Source organism: Pempheris klunzingeri, chromosome 18, assembly GCF_042242105.1.
Source record: "Pempheris klunzingeri isolate RE-2024b chromosome 18, fPemKlu1.hap1, whole genome shotgun sequence".
Classification (NCBI taxonomy): Eukaryota; Metazoa; Chordata; class Actinopteri; order Acropomatiformes; family Pempheridae; genus Pempheris; species Pempheris klunzingeri.
This window is the reverse complement of record NC_092029.1, coordinates 989,286-1,009,131: the sequence shown is the minus strand read 5'-3', so window position 1 is coordinate 1,009,131 and position 19,846 is coordinate 989,286. Positions and strand designations below refer to the sequence as shown.

General features: G+C 44.0%; 1 protein-coding gene across 1 annotated transcript in view; it reads left to right on the top strand.

Moving 5' to 3' along the window:
- Positions 1–18,632, top strand: part of adgrg6 (adhesion G protein-coupled receptor G6) — a 61,360-nt gene extending 42,728 nt beyond the window's left edge. Inside the window, exons 21-26 of the mRNA XM_070849839.1 lie at positions 337–439; positions 1,584–1,734; positions 3,101–3,233; positions 4,243–4,344; positions 5,639–5,794; positions 18,417–18,632. Of these exons, the coding sequence (XP_070705940.1) occupies positions 337–439; positions 1,584–1,734; positions 3,101–3,233; positions 4,243–4,344; positions 5,639–5,794; positions 18,417–18,628 (857 nt within the window). The 3' untranslated portion in view covers positions 18,629–18,632. The remainder of the gene's footprint in view (positions 1–336; positions 440–1,583; positions 1,735–3,100; positions 3,234–4,242; positions 4,345–5,638; positions 5,795–18,416) is intronic.
- Positions 18,633–19,846: the final 1,214 nt, after the last annotated feature.

Genomic DNA, 19,846 nt, shown 5'->3' with positions numbered 1-19,846 from the left:
GAAATATGCAGAACTTAGTGAAATGTGTGGATCTGGCAGTGGAAAGAAGATAAAGCGTGTATTTGTAATGTGCTGCTCGGAGTGTCTCATGTCTCGTGTAATTACTTTCTGTCCAGGCCTGGACGTGTGATGTGGTGTGATGTGCAGCTTTATTCGCTGGCCAAAGACTTAACAAAGGCTGCTTTATTTGTGGAGCTCTCTGTAACACCTGGACATTACAAAGATTTAAATTGTGATCGTATGAATGTGCCCATCATTGGCTTGGCAGCAGCGAAGGGTGAAGAGAAGAGGACGTCGGAAAACGAATGTTCAGCTGTCGGCTCTGTTGTGTTGCAGGTCTCCCTGCAGTGTTGGTGGGGATCGTTGTTGCCGTGGATAAAAACTCTTACGGCCTGCAGGAATACGGCAGAGGAGAGTCTGGAGAGGGATCCTCAGAGTTGTAAGTGAGCACAGAAATACAATATGTGAATATTTAGACACGACAGTCAGAAGTATAAATGTAAAATGTGCTTCTACAGTTTAGTTTAGTTTAAACCCTTTAACGTCCTCACCAAGAAAAAAACAATGAAAAAATGTATTCTTTATATATTTTATTTCTTTGGGGCACTAATTACAAAAATCGATGTTTTTTTTATGAACAGACCCCACATTATTTGAAATATTGGCCTCTACCAAACGGTTGAGATGTCGTAAGTAAAACATGTTTTCAATAAGATATAGTGAGTCAAAATGTGCTCTACCATATGGTTGAGCAGGAGGTTAAAGGGTTAAACTGTGGAACATTACAAAAGTCAGTGAGGCCGATGGGGCAGGCATTTTGACTTTGTTTTAATTAGCAAGTATTGAGGTCAAACAGTTGTTTCAGGCCTCCTCTCTGCTGCCAGGGAGAAAATCCTACGTGGCTACTACAAATAGCAATGTTCCCAGCTTCTCCAACCATATCACACAAGTGATGAAGTAACATCAAATACAAGCTGCTGGGATGAGTAAGAAGGTGTGCTCGCTATGTGTGTTCGCCAAGAACAGAAAGAACTGACAAGTGAAGTCAAATCGCTTAAAGAATGACTGTAATCCAGAGCAGTGAGCTGCTGCTCAGACCTTTATTTATGCCTCTGCTCTTGACAGAGCGGCTGATCCTCTTTAAACTTTGTAATTTCTTGCAGTATCTGCTCAACGTCTCAGGGCAGATGGAGGATTCTTTGGCCTTTACTTTCCTCCTGTCAGCTCTTCTGAGTTTAGGACGTGCGCACCATCACCTGTCACTTCTTCTCACCCTCATGAGCAGTTGTCATTCCTTGGTTAGCTTTAAGTTCCCTGTCAGAGACTGTGGAGCTGCAGCAGCACGGTGGGCTGACAGCAGCACGGATGAATCACGTTTTAACTCCAGTCTAAGTTAGATAACTTCAACAGCATCAGTGTCTCTACTTTATCTCCAGAAAAATCTGTGTTCTGGCTGTAAAATCTTCATATTTCACATGTGAGGTCAGAAAGGAAGTGGTCACAGTGGTGTGTGTGTGTGTGTGTGTGTGTGTGTGTGTGTGTGTGTGTGTGTGTGTGTGTGTGTGTGCTCTCTCTCTCCTCAGCTGCTGGATCCAGAATTCAGTGGTCTTCTACACCACGTGTGTCGGTTACTTCTGCCTGGTGTTTCTGCTGAACGTGGCCATGTTCATCGTGGTCATGCTGCAGATCTGCGGCCGCAACGGCAAACGTAGCAACCGCACGCTGCGGGAGGAGGTGAATGTTCCAGCTCACTTTGTGTCCCTGTTGGGTGGAAGTAGTTTCCACGGACTTCTCATCATCAGAGGTCGTTCATAAGAAGCCAGCCGTCATTTCTAAAAGTTTTTTCATTTACTCTTACTATTTAACTTAAGTATGTTTAAACGTGGGCCCTAGTTTTACGTATTCCTGTTCAGAATGGCTGGTAGGTAGTAAAAGTGTTGGAACTGGTCCAGTAGATCACCTCAGCCAGCAGCCACCAAACGGGCTGCAATGGCTGCAACGTGATCCTTTGGGACAACTGCACCTGATCACAGTAGGTCCACTAAAAGAGCTTGTTTTCATGAGTTACACCAACATTGTGTTGGTTCCAAACTAAGTCTTTAAAACACCAAAGTAACACACACACACTGACTGATGGAGGCAGCAGCTCTAAAATCCCTGTTTTAGTGAATGTAGTCTGGTGTGTGTGCTGTTTGTGGTTAAACCAAAAGGATCTTCCAGGTCTCTCTCTGTAGGGATCCTTTCCATGATGCTGTCACACACTTAGAATAACACTCTGAGCCTGTCAGTGGATCAAACAAGCTCTTTTAGTGGACCTACTGTGATCAGGTGCAGTTGTCCCAAAGGATCACGTTGCAGCCATTGCAGCCCGTTTGGTGTCTGCTGGCTGAGGTGATCTACTGGACCAGTTCCAACACTTTTACTACCTACCAGCCACTCAGACACCAGGATGTGGGCAGAGTTACCCTTTCAGTGTTGAGAGCCTCTGGGGCACAGGAATGACCCTTTAGTTAGCCTGAGCAGCATTAGCCACACAGGATGAATGGACAAAGAGCGGAAACTCAAACCCATCGTGCATTAAAGTGTTTTATTAAGCTGTGATCTCCAGGAAGGTCTCATGAGCTGTGTGAAAAGCACGACACAATGAAGTGACTGCCAAGAGAAGAAAAGAACTGGAGCGTCTAAAGTGCTAAAGCACTTAGGCAGAGTCATGCAGACTCTGATGAAGACACATTTAGCCTAAACGTCGGCCTGTTTTCGCTATGAAGAGCCTGCAAATCAATCAGTGTGCTCCAGAGCTGTTCTCCTGTTGGAGGCCTGCTGTCCCTGAGCTGAGAAGCGTCTGATTTAGCTGCATACTTCTGTAAGATAAGAAGAGACATTTTTCCAACTAAACGTGTTATTCACTTTTAGTTGCCGCTAACGGGAGCATAAATTCATAAAATGGTCTTTAAATCTCTGTCAGGAGATTTCGTGGCTAAAATAGAAGCACTGTAATCTCACCGAGCCGACGGTCACTGAAGGGAGCAGAGCAAAGAGTCACACATCAGGGTTTAGGGATGAAGAACTAAAGTAAACGGACTCTTCTGCTGTGATCCAGGTTCTGCGAAACCTGCGGAGCGTCATCAGCCTCACCTTCCTGCTGGGGATGACCTGGGGCTTCGCTCTGTTCGCCTGGGGGCCCGTCAACCTGGCCTTCATGTATCTCTTCTCCATCTTCAACTCACTGCAAGGTGACTACAGGGGGCTCGGCTTACTTATACAGGGCCTCAAGTGAGACGGCCTTTCTCTACTGGTATTTTTTGGTCCGTTTGTTTTCCTTGACAACTTTAACAGTTCAGTAAATCAGAACACAGAACAGCTGCCTCGGGGTCTGTCTGCAGGTCTGTCCAGGTGACCGTCCTCTGTTATAACACCTGAAAATGACCCCACCCCCTGTAATTAACCCATTTGTAGTCTGAAGGATCGCAAGTGACCCGTCACAGCAGAGAAAACCCCATAAATGATCTTTTCTTGCAGCTTCAGACTCAGTGACATTTCCTCCGGTGACCAAAACACTGGAAACAGTGAAACACTGCATAACGTTGTGTGAGTGCAGAATTAATTCAACACAGTTTCCCTTCAATGAAATGCATTGAAAGCTACTTTCTTGCACATGCAGCACCTTTATTAGGAATAAAGATAATAACCCTCTGCTTCAGTGAAGGTTTGCTGTAATAGAAATGAGTGGTGACTCTCTGCACTGTGAAGAGGAAACACCAAGACATTCAGAACGTTTGTGATGAATTTGGGGTTTAAAAGTCAATGAAGTTGCTTTATTGTGGGGGTTTAAGGAAGGCGGCTCGTTTTGGATCCTTAGGACATATAGAGAACATGAGGGTTAAAAGTGCCCTGTTGTCCGTCGCTCTGACACCCAGTCGGTTTGACTGCATCCAGTTTTAGTCCTGGACCGCCTCGTTTTGGCATCTAACTTGTAACACGTCAAACAATTCCTTCTTTTTTCTGTCACGTTTCAACTGTTATGTGTTTTAGCTGCAGGACTTGTTGGGAGGTTACAGAGTCATGTGTGGGGGTTGATATGACACTGACAGTTTGACAGTGTATCTGTAAAACGGGGGTTTCATCATTTCGAACAACAGACTTTGGCTGACATGACTTTGGCTTTACGAGAAGGAAAAGAAATGTGACCAAAACAGTAGAAGTGATGTTGTGATCTTTTTCTTTCTTTCTTTTTCTCTTCAGGTCTGTTCATATTTATCTTCCACTGTGCCTTGAAAGAAAACGTCCAGAAGCAGTGGAGGAGATACCTCTGCTGTGGCCGGTTCAGGCTGTCGGACAACTCAGGTACCTGTCTGTCTGTCTGTCTGCCTGCCTGTCTGTCTGCCTGTTTGTCCCAGGTTGATCTTCCAGGTTCACAACAGGACAATAAAGCTCATTCATGTGTCTCTACAGGAGTCCTGTCAAATCTGTCTGCTGGACTCCTGCCAGATGCCCACAGCAGCAGAAAAAAACCAACGGCACTTTATTAAAATATAAAACCTAAGTCAGCTCGGCTTTGGAGCTAATAAAAAAAGATAAAACGGAGAAAGACCAGGAAGTCCTCCAGGTGTCCAGTTAGTCTGTGGATGTGCTGTACTGCTGGCAGCTCAGTTAGAAAGCAGACGGGCCTGTGAGCTTCCTTTATGGATTGTTTTGCAAGTGAAGCTAATTTTTGTGTTAGCGCCTGTGCCATAGTATTCAGCCAGTGACCGTCGCACTGAAACCAGGATCATCCAAAGGGGAAAACAGAGTTAAAGTGTTCAAGTGTGCTTGATGCAAGTCATTGAATATGGACGCAGCAGACCGATCACAGTTGTTGGGCCAATTCAGAACAAATAATACCTCAAGACGCTTTCCAGAAAAAGCAGCTCAGACCAAACTCTTTGATTCAGAGACCCAACCATTCAAGAATCCCCACATGAGCAGCATCAGATATTATATTAGGAAACAGTGGCAGGAAGAACTCCCCTTTAACGGGGAGAACTCCTCCAACAGAACCAGGCTCAGAGGGGGGCAGCTTTCTGTTGGGGTTCCTGTTGGGTGGAGGTTGGACAGAGAGAGAAGGTAACAGTAATAGTAACTGACAGAAACCTGTATTAAGGTATTAAGGGAGAGATATTAAGGTTTATCTCTCTATAGCAGAGTGATTCTGCTGATTCTCATTATTTATTCAACATTTATTTCTCAATTGTAAAATGTGTACTTTAGGCCCCCAAACGTCCTGAACCTGCAGCATGCACACTAAATTGGGCCTATTGGGTTCATGCCATTAGCGATGCAGTAAACGTGTTCACATGTGTTCTGTATTACTAATGTCTTTTGTGTGATTATCCATGACAGCATCCCATGTGCTGAGGGGGGGGGGGGAGAAACAAGGGAAAGGGAAACTCCTGAATTAGATGGAGGAAAGTCAAAGAAAAGGGGCCAAGGGTGGAAGGACTGAAAGAAGGAATTCAGACAGGGTGGGAAGGAAGGAGGGAGGAAGGGAGGTAGAGAAGGTGGAGAAAAAGACAAGGAAAGAGGACCTGAAATCCCCCAAATAATCAAATATGAGGCCGTGGGTCCGTTAATGAATTGATTGATTGTTCCTCTGGTGCAGACTGGAGTAAAACGGCCACCAACAACACGAAGAAGGTGAGCTCTGACAACCTGGGCAAGTCTCTGTCCTCCAGCTCCTTCGGCTCCAGCACCGCCAACTGGACCTCCAAAGCTAAAGCTACACTCAACCCCTTCACCAAACGACACAGCAACACAGGTGAGACGCACAGAGACTCTTAGAAACAAGATAGAGAGCATCCAAAGAGTGAGATACAAAGAGAGATGAAGAACATGCAGTGTGGGAATGAAGATTAGTTTGAAAAAAGAAAACATAAAACTTGATTTGTAGTTTCTCCACAGCTTGTGCAGAATGTGAACCTTTCAGCACATTGACTTTGTGTTTTATAGCTTAAATAATACATTTTCCCAAAGTTCAAGTCTCTAAATCACACAACCTCGTTGATATACGTATGCAACATTATCACTGCACATGTGAATTTAAAAAACTTCTAGTGTGCAATAATCACGCTTACACGCAGACTCAGACATATTCTGTCCAGAAGCTTCATCTGAAATCTGGCTTTATTTTATTTATCCGTTTCCACTGTAGTCATGGATGCACAGACAACTATTACTGCACTACTTTGATAATGAAGAAAACTTAATGATTCTCAGGCAAGTCCTGCAGTTAAGAGGTTGTTTTTTTCTGTTTCCATGAGGGCTCATAGACATTTATTCACAATAGTGTAAGTCTCACTGAATCTAAAAACATGCGTATGCATAGCCTCAGACCGATGGTCCGATAAAGTTAACAGAACAACATCATCTGCAAAGAGTAGAGATGCAATTCTGAAGTCTCTAAACCGGACGCTCTCCTTTCCTTGGCTGTGCCTTGAGGTCCTGTCCACAAATATCACAAGCAGAAATGGAGGCAGGGGACAGTGTTAGCCCACATGGTATCCCATGGTCCTGTCATGGACACGGTCATATCGACCAGACGGGCAAACTCCCATGCAAGCCCCCCAAAAAACTCTCCAATGTTCCACGACCGGGACAGAATCCACACATTGCTCCTCCTGAATCTGTGGTTCGACAACTGACCTCCATGTGACGCTGAAAAGGCGTGTCACTTAAGACAGCCCAACAATGTCCAGAGCCTTCAGCATCTCTGGGTGAATCCCATCCACAGCTGGCCTCTTGCCACGGAGGAGCTTCTGGACCACCTCAGAGACTTCTGCAAGTGATATGGGTGAGCCGGAGCCAGCTGATTTCCCATGACCAAAAGAAAGTCCTTTTCCAGAACCTCCTGAACTCCCTCCACATCTAGATTTTTGCTTTGGGCTGAAGCCACCGCCCTTCTGACTGCAGATGGGTTGGATCTCCCAGTAGAACTATAGAGTCTCTAGACCAAGCCATTGCAAGGACACCCCTCTCAGGTACGGCTCCAGGAGGGGGTCCTGGTCTCCCTTTTCTGGGTGAGGTGCTGCAGCTTCTTCTTGGCTGATTCGTGTAGGGTCTCTAACTCTGCCCCCCGCCCCACCACCACCACCACTCGGACCAATGTGCCTTGGGAGACCCTACGAGGGGCTACTGCCCCCAAAAACACAGCTCCCAGGCTCACAGGGACACTGAAACCCCTCCGCTGCATTAAAGGGCAAATTATTTGGCCACATAATCAAATCTCAATTATTTATCTTCTCAGTTAATCAAATAATCACTCACTCTATAAATCTATAAAGGTGAATAAGTAATTGTTTTGTTTTGTCTGACCAACAATCATGAAAGACAAGAGAACCTGGAACCGTATAATATTTGACATTTTTGCTTCAAAAATTACTTAAATGATTTCTTCATTATCAAAGCAGTTGCCAATCAATCTGTTGTTGTTGGAGCTCTAGTTGGTTGTGAAACTACTTGGCTAAGTTTGGACCAGGACGTAGTAACTACATAGTTGGTAATTGTGTTTAAAGTTAGTAGAAACCAACATTGACGGTTGATAGGAAACAGGAAGTGGTTTTGCATTATCAAGCTACTTTCACCTGTGTTCATGAAGGTGTATCAAGGTGATGTCAGACATTTGGACGACCAACTCTTCCATCACAGCGTTTGTTATGAATTGGTGCTATATTTAAAGATGGATTGGCCTCCAAACCACCTGCTGCAAACACAAATCTGCATGTAAAGATGACTTCTGTTCAGTTTAGAATATTTTGTTCATGTAATTATTTACTATGTGTGGTGTTGTAATATCTTCTCACATGTGATGTTCATGTATCTGTGTTTGGTGTGTAGAAAGCTCTTCCAACCAATAGCAAGAGTGGAGGACCGATGGAGGTAAAGCTAAAGCTGATTGGCTGAATGACTTCCTGCTTCCAGCATCATGTGATCTGCTCTGTTTTTCCCAAAATGTCTGTGGCCAAAGTGCATCTGGAGATTCAAATTCAACACTTTAACTTTAATTGAACAGGAGGGAAAAAAGTCATCTCAAACTTGACGACTTTGCTAGCAGATATTTTGGGAAAGCAGCCACTGTGTGTTGTGATTGGCTGGTCACTGTGATGTCATACAAGTTCACGCAATCTTGTTTCCAGCCTGAGATACACTGAGTGGGAGGAGGTCCATTTTCACCCATTGACGCATGACTAAAAGCACAACTCCACCCACCTAGAGTGCCCCAGGGTGCAAAAACAAGCACGCCAGACTGCATCCAAGCTAACTTCTGCCGTGTTTAACCATGATTAGTTTTAATAAGAGCAGAGTAACAACAGGCTAACGCTTTGATTCACATTAGATTCAGTTACTGATGTAATAATTTGGGTTTGCTCGTTAAAATTAACACCAAATGTTGAGGATGATGTTGGCAAACAGGAACATGAAGTCAAACACTGTGTTCTGAGTCCAAATATGACACAATGTAATAAAGTCCCATTGAGACCAAATTAATAACTCTCACTGGATTTAGTTGGATTTAACATCTGTGCTCTAAATTACAGAGGAAGATACAGTACAGATACAGTATTGTGAAGAACAGTATTTCTATAGGAAGCTTTCCGCTGATTTTGATGTGTCTTGAAGCAGTGACACTGATTTATTCGGGAAAATATTTATCCTTCAGCACAATTTATGGAGTAATAGATTTTAGGATGTCCGGGCGTTTCCAAAAGCAAATTTTCTAAGGGATTTAGTACCTAATGCTGTTTTGCTTTCCCCTTCATTTCATCAGTAGAGAGAAGTTGTTGGATCCTTTACAGGATCAGTAAGAAATCCTCAAGGTTTTATTTAAATAACTACATCTATTTCATTTTTTGTCCAAGCCAGCTGGAGCTGGAACTTAAGTGTCCAGTTTTTATCTGTTCTGTAAATCACATGTCCAGTCAAAAGAGAAATCAATAACAATAATTATCATCTTGACTTAATTAAAAATGTTCCAGCAAAAACAGAAATGACAATACACAGTGATAATAAATAAAACTTTCAATTACAATAGCAACTAAACGAGAAACAGGAAAAAAGAGCCAACAAAGAGAATAACAGCTGTTGGGCTGTTGTCCTCCTAACAGCAATCAATAAATCAATAAATCTGGTGTCTGTGGTTGTCAGTGGACGAGAATAAACCAATATAATCATTTCATTCAGCCCCACTGAAATACCTGGACGGCCGACCTGCCCGTCTACCTACGTACCTGCCTACCTGTGTGCACTGTGCCCCTGAACTCATTGGGCCGGACTCTACCGTGATGCTAAAGCTAGCGAGCTAGTTGGCATGAATGCAGAGGAAGTGCAGCTAACAGGCAGCACACACAGGACGGGACAGGACGGGACAGTGAGCTAAACCGTTAGCTTGTGTTTACATGGTTGTGGCGTTTAACGGAGATGTTTATTCGTCAGACTGACGAGCTGAGACAGGCCGTCAGTCAGTGGTTGTGGTGCAGGACCAAAGACCTGGCGGCAGCGGCTGGTCTTCTCAGGGAGGGCTCGTGTGTTGTGGGGGGGTGGGATATTTGTGGTTGGATACTTTGAAAGTGTAGCTACTCTCGCTAGTTTGTCCAGTGTTGCAGACCCTGCCTTTAAAGGTCTGTCCAGTTTGCTGCTCAAAGATTCAGATTAATTGCCCTTTTTAATTCCTTTGAATAACAATAAAACAAATTAACAATGGATTTAAAGCACTTTGACATGAATTTGACAGCCCAAAGGAATCATTTTTATTTCTGTTGGACTTGAAGTGTGCGCTATTGACTCAATATCTGAGTGTGTGTGGTTTTAAGGGGACATTCATCTTAATCAGATAGATTCAAATCTGTGAGGGTTTCCACATGAAGGAAAATGAACCATAATAACACAGTAATTTGTCAATGACAGCAGGTTTTCTTGTACCCGGTGCCAAAGGGCCATTTCAGAAACTTTAAGTCAGTTTAGCGGTCAGTTGTAGATTTGAAACAATTGTTTTTATTTGTGCCAAAGCTGCTGAGTAGTTCTCCATCTTCCACAGCTGCAAAGAATTTTATTCATTTATTGTTGAATAACTCCAAAAAACACCAAAAGAAACAAGTGCAGCACTGTTTGTCCTCTTTGTGTGAATTGCAGACTGTCACCAGAGTTGTGCATCAGGTCAGAATTAAAAACAGATTTTTACTAACATGGTGAAAGTCGGGCAGGTCAGAGGAGATTCAGTCGTCTCGCAGGTTCTCTACGTTTCTAAACATTCCCAGTGTGAGCGTTTAACCAGAGAAAGAATGTTTAGATATATACAGTTTATCTGACAGCTCAGAGGTCCTCTTCTGACACGTACTGATCTAAAGTGTGAGTTTCCATTTATTACATTTACCACTTTATTTACAGAAACAACTTTGACAGGTTTACAGTATATAGAACTAAAAAGCCAACAGACAGTGATGCTGTTTGTTTGCAGATGTTTTTACAGACCTTTAGGTCAGGTTACAGCTTTAGTACTGAAATAAAGACGGGCGTCACTACTTTAACAATAAATTACGTAGTCATTCACTGAATCTTTCACCTTAATTGGATAAAACAGATTTAGATTTTCATGACGTCATGATTTCAACATTGTTTTTCAACCACAAAACCAAAGGACAAACAGTTAAAATGTCCCAAACTTTTAGTTCTGTGACTGAGTTTTGGTTCATGTTGAAGAAATCAGCTAATTCTGACCTGCAGAATATCATCATCATCATAATCATCCCGTGAAACAGCCGTCGTGCTGAAGGGGGGGAAACGGACTCGTCTCATCGCGTCGCTGAAGCTGAACGCTGCCGTAAACGTTGGCGTGTGGTCGCTGTGCTTCACTCAAATAAACTTGTGGTTAAACTTGGATTTTTTAGCATCAGCTTTTCAGCCTCGTACGGCTGGGCTCTGTTTTTTTTTGGCAATTTCCTTGAAGAGTCCAAAACCAACATTGAATTCATCCTTTAAATTGATGGGAGGTCTGTTGTATAAGCCTTCGCTGATGTCTGAGCGGCTCCAAAAGAAACAGAGAGATAAGTGGAGCAGATCCAGAGTGTGCTGGACCTGAACGGCACAACGCTGCTCCACCAATTAGCCAGCAGTCATTTACCTTTTGATCAACCTTCAGGCTTCGTGGATCTACCTGAAGCAACACACCTCCACTAACGTGATCCTCTGTTTTTATTTCTATTCCAGCGTGTTTGTGTCTGAACTCTCCGAAACGCTTTAAAACTCATCAGTTTGAACGCAGCAGCAACTTCTTCACTAACTTTTGGATCCTTCTCTTAATGTCTTTTACAAGAGCAGCACTTTATCAAGATTGAGCCAAATTACCAAAAGAAAGTAGAAGGCGTCTGATCCCGTCTGTCATTCCTAACATTGTTGCTCCGTCCTCACCTGGTCACTCAGGTAACTCAGCCAGAGGCTGAATGCATGGATCTGCTGAAGGATACATGTGTCGTGCATTAAGTGAGACAGCTGAGAGGTGCTAGTGAAGCGCAGGCTACCATTTAAACACAGATTTGACCGATAGGGGACCTCCGCTGTGATTGTGAGCAGAGACACGATCCAGACTGTAAAACTCATAAACTGCAGATGAGCACTTTGGGAAACTGTTGGACGATTTTGGATGAAAGTCCTGATTCGCTTCCAAGCACTGACAGACCAAACACTGTCATTTTATTGGCTGTGTGTGCGTTAACTTGTCAGAATCTCTTCGCCACGTCCAGGCCACTGAAGACTTGCAGATCTTTAGTTAGTTGGTCAATCAGCTAAAAAACCCTCCGTATTTTTTAGTGTTTTTTAATTCTCGTCTTTCCTGTAATCACAATGTTTGTAACCCTTCGGCTTCTCCAAGACTTTCTCAGCTGACATTTTCACTTTATTTGATGCTTTGTCTCCACTTCAGCCCCCCCCCACCATTTTCAGTATTGACCTCACAGTTACTCATCCTGGTGAAGGCGGTGGTGGGTTGATGGCTTTGGTCTGGGAGGGGTTCAGGCTGGAGGCGAGGGCTCTTCTTCGCTCTTCTTCTAAAAGGATCCGTTTGCCAGTTCCTGCTGCAGCAAAACACCCCCACAAGAGGACAGACCCCCCCCCTCCACGACAGACTGCAGTGGTGGTGGTACCGCTGATCCACTGCTGTCAGTTCTCCCATCCAAACGCTTTTTGCATATTCAGGTTGACTTGTTGTGTCCTTCAGGTGTGATGAGGTATCTGGCCGTTCAGTCTTTGCTTGTTTAATGTTCTTTTTATAGTCTCTCATCATATACGGGGGTTTTATCAGCTGCTGTTCTCAATCGTTTGATTCCCTTTGGAGAGTTTTGCTGCTGCGGCGGAGGCTTTAAACTTGTGTGTGATGCTGCCAGCGGTGTCTCCTCGAAATCTTCTTGAGAACTTTTTTGGCGTCTGTTCTCGTAGCTTCTTTTTTTCTTTGCCGTGTTTGCTTCCCAGCTCGAACGTCTGAATAGTGTCACATCGTCGGTGTCACAGCTGAAGCAAATTCAGCGTCGTTATGAACTTCCCACAAGTGTAATGAATACTAGTAAGTGATTAGAAAAACATCAGTGTCAAACAGTTTTATCTGTATCACAATAACACATTACAGATTTTCATTATACATTTGATTAAGTCAGGTAATTCATACAAATGTAATAAAATACAAACCTTTCATGTGTAAACCCGTAGACACTCAGCAGGTTTGAATCATTTTTTAGTTTTTTCTTAAGTTGTCACCAAGATAAATACAGAGTGGGATGTTTTACTGTAACAAAATCAACCTTTGTGGCCGTATTTGGGTTTAACGGAGACCATTGGCTGCTTTTCTTGGCTTGTTACTGTGTAAAAGTAGCTGCATGCAAATTGTGTTGTGACCGCTGCTGCTAGCGACGCTGGAGACGTTGATATTAAGGAGCTTTAAGATGAATGTGAAAAGACAAAAAGAATCATGAGCTAAGATGAGATAAATGATCCAGGTTTTAGCGTCCAGCTTTTCTTACTTTGCACAGTGAATCATGTTTAAACAGCAGCAGTAGCACAAACATTCACACACCAAGTGAATGTAGAAAACTATTTTCATGCTCTGCATTTAGATGAATGGACTCCTACTGAAATGTGAACAGAGATAAAGAGACGACAACATTTTATCTGGTTCAGTTCAGCTTCAGTGTGTCTCGTTACCGCTTCTGTACGTCCGCTTTGATCCCATGTTGGTGCGGAAGAAATGCTCCTTCATGTGTTTCTAACTCTGTTTCCACATCATGTCTGAGGAGGGGCAGTGCTTCCAGCGGAACAATTAGATCTCCTGACGTCCTCAGCGGTTGCTGGTTGGTGTTTTTCTGGTTTGATCCCAAGTTTGTGTCCCGATGAAAGAAGCCATCGATCTTGGTCAGAAGCCATTTTCATTGCTGGTGTTTGCTAATTGTTATTTGGACTCCAGGACACTGCTGCCACAGCCAGTGTAACTTAGAAGACAACTGGGGAAAGTCATATTTTTGTACGTTCCCAGTTAGTCATTCTTTATCTAGTCAGCTCGCCAGCACCCAGAGCGCCACCAGTGTAGAGTTAGTAACCTAAACTACTGTAATCAATCCTTGTATAACAAATGCACAAAGCCCACGGTAGGTGAGTCTTTCAATGCCGATTCTAAATTTAAAGCTGCAGTGTTTGGTCATTAGCACCACCTCTTTCTCCATCCAGCAGACACAGAGCAGGAGCGAAGCACACCGAGGAACTGTGGCTCCGAATCAAAACACTGAGAGTTTGAAAACAGCTCTTTAATTCTAACAGCATTTGGTCCACTGTTGGTACAAAAGTGTTGATTAGTGCAGCTTGAAGGTCTAAAATGTGATTTTAGATTGAATTGGCTTCAAGTACACCACAACCTTTAGAAATGAAGCGCGGCACAGATTTGGTTATATACGCACCGAAGGACGGAGTTAACACCACAGCGCTGCTATATCTGTGTGTTTTATGATAAAAGCCTTTTATCAGAGAGATCGTGGAAAGTTGTGTATTAAACTACAAGAAGAGCCCCCCCCCCCCCGTACTTGATAAGGATCTTGTACTTTTGGTATCAACATCACCTGTTCTTTTTAATCTGTCTATAGGTGATCTTTCTAAAAAGTTAATAGAGGAAAGTAAGACAGGATATACGGGGGGGGGGGCCTGTCTTATTAACCATCTGATGTACGCTGGCTTACAGCAGCTGCTCAGAGTCTGATCACGTTATGGTGAGCAGCACGACGTTAACTTCTCCTCGACCCACCGAACGCTAACTGTGGTGAAAAAGTCAAATATTTGGGTCACATCATCAGAGACGATCTAGTGTCGGCATGCTGGTGTCGTATATATGTGCACACCATGGTAGAACTCTCTCTCTCACTTGTGACACAGTTGTAGTAAAGCGAGAATGAAAAAGCTTCAGGCTGCGTTCGATGATGCGTTCAGGATCCCACTCGAGCTCCCGAGATGGACGAGCGCAAGTCATACTTTTCATGTAGTGTTAAGGAATTTCATGTGTACGTCTCTGTGCAGATGAACTGATTCAAAGAGACACGAGGTGAGGTGGTCCTCATGTGTTCTAGTCACCGTGTCTTAAAGATCAAAGTTGTGGTTGATTGAAGTATCTCATAGGTAACAGTATAAGAGTACTATCTAAAACCTTTGAACGTAGAATGATACTGGGGGCAACAGCTTTGGACATTTGTAAAGCCATGTGATCTCCCACAGTCGGCTCCAACGGATCGCAAAGATAATCACAGCTTAGCTTCCAGTGGAAACAGACAACATATTCACCATGGATCAGGATCTGTATATTTCATGTACTGAACGCAGGATTCTTTCTCCTCTATCTTCCCTCTGTCTGAGGTCTGTCAACAACATCTCAGCATCTCTGCGCCAGCCTCAGTCAGTATAGCTTCCAGATGTTGAGGTCGGGGAATCCTTCCATCCAAAAACACGTTCATAACCAGAGGTTGACCTGATGTTTCCAGAGGTCTTTACTGAAGCTCCCCCCTCTGCTCCATCTCTGACCTGAAAAACACTTTGGGGTGTATTTGAGGATAAGAAGTAAAAACAAAAAAAGGGGCTACAGGAACAAAAAGAAACACCCTGATGTGACATCATAGGACACATCAGAAGTCAGAAGAGCTGGACAGGACCAGCTGCACATTACCGTGTGGAGCCAGGGGCATAATCAGCACTGTCATCATGCTCAGCGAATGTCCAGGACTCTGAAATTAAGTCGTGACTGTGGCCCACGCCAGCAAGTAACTATCTCTCAGCCCCGCAGCTTCATGTTGCACAGGGACGTCGTTTGGAAGAGAGGCGGGGAATCATGGCCGTACGCTGAGCAACAAAATACGACAACTTCTTAACCTCTGTGTTTATATAGGCACCGACGGCAGGAATGACAAAGAGCAGTGATTGAGCTCCTTTTTCATGCCAAGGAAGTCTTTGGCTGAACAGCAGGATTCAGACGAAGCTGAATTATTGGCTGCTAAAGTCACACTAAACTCTCTGATGGTACCAGAGGACCAGCACACACACCGTTTGAGCGTGAATTATATACATTGTGCTCGAATGCTTTGGCTCAGTTTAGATAAGAGCGTTCCAAGATTTAAAGCTCTGAAGACTGCGAGTGTCGGTCCACATCGTATCAAAGAAAACTGATTGAAATAAAGTGAGCATGACACTGCTATAAATTCAGGATGACATTCTCAACAAACCTCAGCTCAGTTCACATGTGCAACAGTCCCCGGGGGCTGTCATATATAAAGGTGAAGTCAAAAGGTTCAGCGAAGACGCCTTCCAGAAATGTACTTCTTCCAGCCGTCCTCAGATTGGTAGCTGTGATCCTAGCTTCTGTTCTAGTTTGTCTCTTGGCTGTAACTTACCTACATTCTTACCTGTGGGGTGATGATAAACAATCCACAAAGTCCAGTTTTAATTATATATCCATGAATTTGAAGCAATGTGACACCAGAACACTGGACAGTAGAGTTAGCACCATGCCATTAGGTACACCTGGATACCTGGGATGTGTGCAAGCTTGCAGTAGTGCAGTGCTTTGTCAGAGGACATTGACTTACACTGTCAACCTTTGAGACTTTTCTGCCTGCAGGAGCTTCTGTGTTGTTGGATGTGGCTTTTCCTCAGGTAATAAAGCAGGCTGGTCTTTTTTCCCGTTAAAGGGGAGTTCGTCCCGTTAAAGGGGAGTTCGTCCCGTTAAAGGGGAGTTCTTCCTCCACTGGGTCCTAATCTAATCTCTGAGCTGCTCTGTGGGGATTCTTGAATCCTTCCTGTTGAATTCCTGAATCTTTGGTCTCTGAATGAAAGAGTTTGTTCTGAGCTGCTCTTTATGGAAACAGTGTGAGAGAACGCTGCTGTGACCTGGAGCTGTATAAACAAGGATTGATTGATTGATTGATTGATTGATTGATTGATTGATTGAAATCCATTGTGCCAAAGTATTGGCAAAGTGTCTAATGCAAACACTTTTAATACTAACAAATGAACTGAATTCACTCTGCACTGAACAAAAGCTCTTTTCTGGCTGAAAAACGATGCTCACTGGCATCAAATTAGCCACCTTTGTCTTTGTTTTACTGTTTCTGTGAGGTGTTCAGACCATGTAATGTACCTCATAAACCCTAAACCAATGTCAACTGATCTGCGATGTTTTACAAATGATGTTTTACCCTTTTCTGCCAGTTATGTCACATGGTCTCATTTAAACAAAACACTGAAGACTCTTGAACAAATCAAGTCAAAGAATCTGTGTCAAAACACATCTGTTCAGCTTCTTTTGTATTTTCACTGGCAGCCTCCACAGAACCATGTATGTCAGACAATGCTTGGTAGCACCAGCTTTCCTCGTGCTCCCCATCCTGTTCTCTGAGGTTTAACCATAAAATACCTTCAGCTGAACTCGAGACACGAATAGCTGAGAGTTATCAAGGTCCAAATCAGATCACGGCCTAGTGATACCCAAACATACCGCTCTTCATAGTTGTCTTTCCACATCAGGTATGCATATATTTTGAAGAGGGATCTCCAGATCAAGTCGAAAATGAAACACAAATATGTTTTTATACAAGCCCTCGCATGGCCAGGAAACCTGAAACTATTTGTAATTGCAAGGCCTTGGGAAGGAAGAAAGCCAACCCAACCAACACGGTTTGAAGAGACAGAAAAACACTTTAAAAACACCAGACAACAACCAGATTGTCTGGAAAGCTTAAAGTCAGAGGTTAGCGCTGCACCCAGACTATAAATAAGGAAAGAGAACCAAAGACCTGGTACACAAAAGCTGCTCTGTGTCCATTAAGACGTGGAGAATGGGAGGCTAACGTGAGCTAGCATCATGTTCTGCTCAGGTGTTCACTGAAAACTGGTCAAATAATTGGGCAACAACTGCAGTGAGAATTAATTATTCAGGATTATATCTCCAGAGCTGATTGTTTCAGACAAAGACCAGTGCAGAGAGAGAGAGAGAGGAAGGAAGGAGCATTTTAGGATATTTGGATTGGACTGAATTCTCTTTTCCTCTATGAAGATGATCTTAGCCGTAAGATATTTTCAGGAAAAGGAGCCTCGGCCAGTTCTCAAAGAATGACTTTCAAGTGTTATTGTCCTCATCACGTCCAAATGCTGAGCACTATTACCCAGCACTTATGGTCTACATCCTCACATGGAATTTTGGTCACATAATAACAGGAGAAAATGGTTTTTGAAAATATTGTTGCTCTTCTCCAGGTTTTCATCACCTTTGGCCCCCCCCCCCCCCCCCCCCCCCCCTGTCAGTGCAGTGATGGGTTTTGGTTTGGTGTTCACAGTTCAGGCTCTTGTCTTCTAACCCGGGGATCAGGACCCATATGATCTAGTGTGTATTTGGAATCTGACAACTGAAGACAAACGCCTAATTGGATCTTAATGAACCCTTTATGCTCTCGTCTTTCTCTCTGTGCAGTTTGAAGATGAATACTTTAGACTCAAAGCTGTCATGAATGTTAAACAACAAAACAGGTGGTGCCAGACGTCTACACACACACTGAATGGAGAATAATACAGTTTGTTTGTCTTGGACATTTTGCCCTCACACACATTCCTCCTGCTGCTTTTCTCCCCTGGAAGGTTCTTCTGAACTATGCTGTGCATATGTAGCTATGGAAATGAAACATGTTTTTCTTAAATAGCACCAATGAATCCCTCTCCTGTGTTAAAGTGTGTCGTAACATGAATCACCTGGATTCTGTTTAAACTTGTGATGCCACTAATGCTTTAGTGTTGGCGTTCTGTTTGGTGGCAACTTTACACCGTGGTCACATGATCAAATCCTAACGTGTGTCCCCGTCTTTTTCCCTCCCTGGACGCAGATAAATGTTACTCCAACCAGACCGGCCCCAAGTGCGTCTCCTCGCCCCCCTCCTCCTCAGAGGTGGAGCCGAACTCCTCTTCCTCCTCGTCCTCCATCCTTCCAGTCAGTCAGATGATCGACAAGGTGAAAGGTTACTGCTCCACGCGCTCCGACAACTTCTACAAGAACATCATCATGTCTGACAGCTTCGCCCACAGCACCAGGTTCTAGAACCTTCCTCAGTGTTCTGGGGCAGACCGTCTGGACCCCCCGCCCCGCCCCGCCCCGCCCCTCAGCTTTAAATCTGCCCAAACTGTTCTAGAAAATTTCGTGACATCATCATCCCAGCAGCTTCAGCTACAGACGAGGCTTCGCTTAAAGGTTCCACCGTGAAGGGCCACACTGGAGCCCCCCCCTCCCTCACTGCTCTGGGACTGCACGCAATATGATTTAAATCTTCTCCTCTGTTCTGGAACTTCTGCCCAACATTCTAGAATCCTCCATTCTCTGGAACTGCTCCGAACATTCTAGAACTCTCTGACAGCCTCGGCCAGAAAAGAGGCCGCGTAGAATTCTGGAGGCCACCACAGAAGCCCCGCCTACATTCTAGAACCCTCCAGGCTTCTGCAGCTCCCTGACCAACGTTCTAGAGCTTCACAGCAGTAGAACTTGCTCTAGAATGTTCTCCCCACGCTGTCTCTCTCTCTCTCTCTCTCTCTCTCTCTCTCTCGTCATCTTGAATTCCTGGATCCTTCCCATCATCCTCTTTGCTCCTGGAGCTTTGAATGTGTGTCTTTGTGTTTCATCATGTATGTTTCTGGCAGACATAACTATCGTAGGAGCCCCAGGTGCAACCATCATTTTCAGTGGAATGATAAACACAAGTTCAAGATTTTCTTATTCCATCTAGTCGTCCTAGTTCATGAGGGTCTGGTTGGCTTGTGTGACCGGATAAGAATTAGGTAGCCCAGTTTTCCCCAGCACCAACGCAGCAGATCTAGTTAGTAGCCCAGAGCTACCGTCTAAACTCACAGACTTTGCTGTGGATAAAAGTGCCTGCTAATCAGAAAAATCTGTTAATGCAAACTGGTAAGAAGGCAACAAACTAAAGTAAAACCCCAGAGACCACGTCAAGACAATCATGGACAAAAAGATCCCATAATTAGGAGTGTCTGAGAGCGGCGGGCTGGCGAGAGAGCGCTGATGCGATTCTACTGTATCATATCAAGTTACAGAAAGGGCTGAGCTGGCTGCCAGACTGTGGAGCTAAGAGGAAATGAAAGAGAGCAGGGGAGGAAAGGATAAACACAAGGTGGGAAGGTAGAGGAGAGGAAGAAACGTTCTGGTAGAAAAAAAGTAGGCTGTTATGTCTTGGTGTTTTTTTTAATACTGTGATGTTTGTTTAAACTGGCCTTTTGTGCATGTGTGTGTGTGGAGCCATATCCATAT